We start from the raw sequence: 5,614 nt of genomic DNA on the forward strand, positions 1-5,614 counted from the left end.
TTTTTTTTTTGACAGTCTCCCTCTGTCGCCCAGGCTAGAACTCGGTGGCATGATGATCTTGGCTCACTGCAACCTCTGCCTCTCAGGCTCAAGAAACTCTTGTGCCTCAACCTCCCAAGTAGCTGGGATTACAGGCGCTCACCACCACGTCCAGCTAATTTTTGTATTTTTAGTAGAGTTAGGGGTTTTGCCATGTTGGCCAGGCTGGTCTCGAACTCCTGAGCTCAAGTGATCCGCCCACCCGGACTCCCAGAGTGCTGGGATTACAGGTGTGAGCCACCGCGCTCAGCCTCACAATAAAGATTTTTCACAAAAGTACAGCACCCTCTCAGAATTTAAAATCAATGAGGTTATGATAAATTCAGCTTATTTATATTGTCAACTAAACTACTAAACATTCAGCTTCTATTAAACTTTCTTTACATAAGAGTAAAAATATAAAAAATCAAAAAAGCAGAAACCTAGAATTTTATAAAGTTGGCAAACTCCCAGTTTTTTCTTCTTCCCTTTACAGAATCTTTTTCTAAAAAGCTCAACATGGTCCTTTCAAATTTCAAGTTCAGGATGGGCGCAGTGGCTCATGCCTGTAATCCCAGCACTCTGGGAGGCCAAGAGGGCATATCACTTGAGGTCAGGAGTTTGAGACTAGCCTGGCCAACACAGCAACACACCGTCTCTACTATAAATACAAAAATTACAGGCATGATGGTGGGCACCCGTAGTTCCAGCTATTCAGGAGGCTGAGGCAGGAGAATCGTTTGAACCCAAGAGGCGGAGGCTGCAGTGAGCCGAGACTGCGCCACTTGCACTCCAGTCTGGGTGACAATGCTAGACTCTGTCTCAAAAAAAAAAAAAAAAAAAAATCCAAGTTCATTCTCCTTCACTGCAGCTCTAACATTTTGATGATTAGAAAGGAATGTAAAGCAAGTAATCCAGATGCATGAAGGAGGGCACACCAGGAGCCCACCCTAACCCAGCCCAGATGCTCTCCTATGGCCATGCTTATTTCATTCACAAAACTTTGCTTGTCACTCAAAAGGCTCTTCATGAAATTGAAGTGTTGTTTGCCAGCCCCAGAAACAAGCAGCGCTTTTACCCCTCACTCTTGAAACTACTAATTAGAAGTTCTATCTTTTCAATGCAGCTATATTCTGCATCCAGGAAGCTTTAACACTTGAAGATTCAAACTTTATCACAGACAGCAAGAGTCCTTATGTTGCCTGCTCTCCACAGTGTCACCCTTCCTTAGTTTTTCCAGGTTTCCAAGTTAGGCCTTCAACTGACACTCAGATTACACTGTCTTCATCTTGTGGTTCTTTACATGATACTGTAAAGTCATTACAGCTTATGCACTGCCTTCCCCAACTTGAGTCTCCAAAGTCTTAATCTTAACAACTGTAAGCACAGTGCAATTTTGAATCCAGAAGGCACAGCAAGAAGTAAAATCAAGTGAGTAAATCAATCTAGTGTACAAGAATTCAGAGACCATCAATATTTAGAGTTTTTCATTATAAAATAACTGGATCTGTTTTGGAAAACCAACATTGACATCTTATTAAATTCCAATCACTATAAAATGTTAAAAGGTATACTTATTAAAATTTAAAGAAGGCCGGGCGCGGTGACGCACGTCTGTAATCCCAGCACTTTGGGAGGCCAAGGTGGGTGAATCACAAGGTCAAGAGATCGAGACCATCCTGGCTAACACAGTGGAACCTCATCTCTACTAAAATACAAAAAATTAGCCAGGTGTGGTGGCAGACGCCTGTGGTCCCAGCAACTTGGGAGGCTGAGGCAGGAGAATGGCGTGGACCTGGGAGGCGGAGCTTNGCGGTGACGCACGTCTGTAATCCCAGCACTTTGGGAGGCCAAGGTGGGTGAATCACAAGGTCAAGAGATCGAGACCATCCTGGCTAACACAGTGGAACCTCATCTCTACTAAAATACAAAAAATTAGCCAGGTGTGGTGGCAGACGCCTGTGGTCCCAGCAACTTGGGAGGCTGAGGCAGGAGAATGGCGTGGACCTGGGAGGCGGAGCTTGCAGTGAGCCGAGATCAGGCCACTGCACTCCAGCCTGGGTGACAGAGCAAGACTCCATCTCAAAAAAAAAAAAAAAAAAAAAAAAAAAAAATTAAAGAAAGGGCTGAAACAATTCTTGCACTCTCCTTTTCACAAAAATATTTCTCTTAACAAGTCCCAGGATCAATATCCCTTCATATTATCAATATACCTAAAATGTAACATTGTACATATATGTAAAAAAAAAAAAAATCCTGAAAATAAATAGTATACATAAAATGAGTTTTAATTATAAAGAAAAGATACTTACTGTATTCCAAAATCTAAAACTGATGGCTGAAAATGTAAGCCTTTTCCACTAAATAGTTTGTCCGAGAAGCTAAAAAAAAGAAAAGAGAGATTGACTTTGTTGTAGTTTTAACATTTAAATGCTGAGATATAATGTACTTAGACCAATGACTCCCAGTGCATGAGATATAATTTTACTCCCTTATAGATTTTAAATGATAAAATTGAATTATTAGAAGTCTGGTATAATTCTAGAGTTGTAAAACTTAAGATAATCTAAGATTATGGCTAGAACTTCATATCAAATGTACAGATTTTATAAGCATTCAGACAGAAAGAGATGGATTTAATTTGTAACAGCCTTCATTTCTGGGTGAATTTGGATGACATGGCTATTTTCATAAACCCTAAATCAGGAAATCACATATAAGTAAAGTTGGCCTGGAGGAGGGGACTGTGGCCTCTGACTTTGTAAAGACTTCTTGTAACAAGGCAAGGACTGTGTCGCATAGCTGGTGAGGCTGCAACCATCACAAGCCTGCATAAGAATAACAATCATACAGAATCTCACATGGCAAGTTGTTAATCATCACTATGATTTCATTTTCCTTCACAGTCAAAAGGCACAAATCAATATAGCAGAAAAACATATCAAAACATATTTTAAAAACATGTAAAAGAAAACCATAATAAAGATACATGACATATAAACATACTTGAAAACATAAAATACAAAATATACATATAAGTATCAAAAAACTATCAACTTCTATAATGACATTTTAAAAGCTGTAATAATCTAAAGATGTTTAACTGAAGAAGCTCCTAAAGGTAACATGAACAACTATTTTCAAAGACTGGAACAAGCTTTCCAAAACAGAATCTTTTTGGCTGGAGGTGGTGGCTCATGCCTGTAATTCCAGCACTTTGAGAGGCCAAGGCAGGCAGATCACTTGAGCCCAGGAGTTTGAGAGCAGTCTGGGCAACACAGTGAGATCCTATCTCTACTAAAAAATTTTAAAAATTAGCCAGGCATGGTGGCATATGCCTGTAGTCCCAACTACTCTGGAGGCTGAGGCAGGAGGATTGCTTGAGCCCAGGAGCTCGAGCTTGCCGTAAGCTATGACAGCACCACTGCACTCCGGACTGGGTGACAGAGCAAGACCATTTTTGAGACCTGTCTCAAAAATAAGTAAGTAAATAGAATCTTTCCATTTTCTCCTCCCACCCAGCAGCCACCAAGCTGGTTCAAAGGCTGGTCCAGGAGTGGAAATTTGACTTTTAAACCTGCTGGCCAATACGCTTTGTGACCTTTCAGCAACTCCTTCTCCAAGGCCCCACTTTTCTTGAAGGTACAAACAATGCAGAGACCCGAGAACCCTTCCAAAGTCCTTGTCTCACAGAAAGAATCTAGTTGCAATCTTTTCTTCCTCCCTCCACTTTCTGCCTTTATCTAAGTTTCTCTTTCTCTATCCTCTCTCCATTCTAGTCTGTACCTCTTTATTCTATCTCCAGCCCCAGCTGTATTAATAATGAAGTGATGCCTTGGGCTCCATCTGCCTAACTCTTGTCAATCTCTTCACTTGTTTTGAACATGGTCAGAGAAGAGGTATGCTATTTACTCAAACCCTAAAAGGCCAGCACTAATTCTACAACTGGCTTGCAGAAAAGTTGCCTCCGGAAATGATGGTAACGAAGGTGAAGAGGTACCCACAGCAGATCCACCACAGGGACCCCACTCCAGACGGAGATGGCCAGGCTCAGTATTTCAGAAGAAAAAAAAAAAACAGGCAACTTCATGTACCAAAAATAATCTTGAGAAAAGTCAGGCTACTGCATAGGACAAAGTAGTTAATGACAGTCTTCTTTCTGTCTTGTGCACTGAAAAGTGAATTTGCCACCAGATTTTATACAACTTCCACACGAACAGATGAGGTTTGGAGGATTTAAGTAATTCACCCAAGGTCACATAGCCACGAAAAGGCAGAGCCCAAATTCCAATCCAGATCTGTGGAAGCGGGAAACACGAGCCCTGCCAAGTTCAGGCATTGTATGACCTATCCAAGGAACCGGTGCAGTCTGGCCTGCTGGTGAGGGCTCAGGAAGCAGAGTACTCCAGGCCATGGCCATCACCTTCCAGCCCTGAGAGTATCAGTCACTAAACCTCTCTCAAGTCCTAACCTTGTTATCTGAAAAATGGAAATGATCTACACTGTAGTTATGAGAATAAAATGAAATAGGATGAGATAAAATGATGTGCCAAATATGAAGCAAAGGCTTCATTAAGGTCAATAAATATTAGCTCATATTACTAAGAGGATGACCCTCATCTAATAAGAAAAGCAAAGAGAACAGATGGAGAAGCTGATTGAGCTTAAAGTCAACATCGACCTCTGGAATTAAAAGTCCCAAATGGTACAGTAATAATTAGCTCTGAATATTATAGAATGAAATATAAACTTGGGCTATCTCATATTCTGATAGAGGTTTTTAAATTCCACAATTAGAAAGTTTTACATATCCAATAAAAATCAGACATTTAGGGCCAAACCTAAAATAATATGGCACAAACAGCCAGAGTGTCTCTTCTAACTTCAAAGAAAACTCTATTTTGATCCCAAATAGAGAAATAAAACCATGCCAGTTTTTTCTCTAAAAGTCATAAATTATTTTTCTCATTGGATGATTTCAGCTTAACTGACTTTACAGCTTGAAAAATACTATATTAAGTTACAAGGAGTTTCAACATCAGTATATTAATTTAAAAATTAGCACTTGCAGGTAAAACTATTTCAGACATAGGTATTGATCTGGAGAGTACTTACACATGCATATGTTTCAAGTATTTGTTTGTTTTTTGAGACAAGAGTTTTGCTCTTGTTGCCCAGGCAGTGGTACGATCTCAGCTCACCGCAACCTCCAACTCCTGGGTTCAAGCGATTCCCCTGCCTCAGCCCCCCAAGTAGCTGGGCTTACAGGCATGTGCCATTACGTCTGGCTAATTTTGTACTTTTAGTAGAGATGGGGTTCCTCCATGTAGGTCAGGCTGGTCTCAAACTCCCGACCTCAGGTGATCCGCCCGCCTCAGCCTCCCAGAGTGTTGGGATTACAGGCGTGAGCCACTGTGCCTGGCTCAAATATTTGTTAAAAAACTGGAGCGGGGGCCGGGCGCGGTGGCTCAAGCCTGTAATCCCAGCACTTTGGGAGGCCGAGACAGGCGGATCACGAGGTCAGGAGATCAAGACCATCCTGGCTAACACACTGAAACCCCGTCTCTGCTAAAAATACAAAAACTAGCCGGGCGAA

General features: G+C 41.3%; 1 protein-coding gene across 1 annotated transcript in view; it reads right to left on the bottom strand.

Moving 5' to 3' along the window:
- The window catches only part of TMEM131L (transmembrane 131 like), a 171,452-nt gene that overhangs the window by 84,696 nt on the left and 81,142 nt on the right, over positions 1-5,614 (bottom strand). The window contains 1 exon segment of the mRNA XM_017871092.1: positions 2,331-2,399. Coding sequence (XP_017726581.1) covers positions 2,331-2,399 — 69 coding nt within the window.

This window comes from Rhinopithecus bieti, unplaced genomic scaffold, assembly GCF_001698545.2.
Source record: "Rhinopithecus bieti isolate Rb0 unplaced genomic scaffold, ASM169854v2 scaffold_3878, whole genome shotgun sequence".
In the NCBI taxonomy this organism is placed as follows: domain Eukaryota; kingdom Metazoa; phylum Chordata; class Mammalia; order Primates; family Cercopithecidae; genus Rhinopithecus; species Rhinopithecus bieti.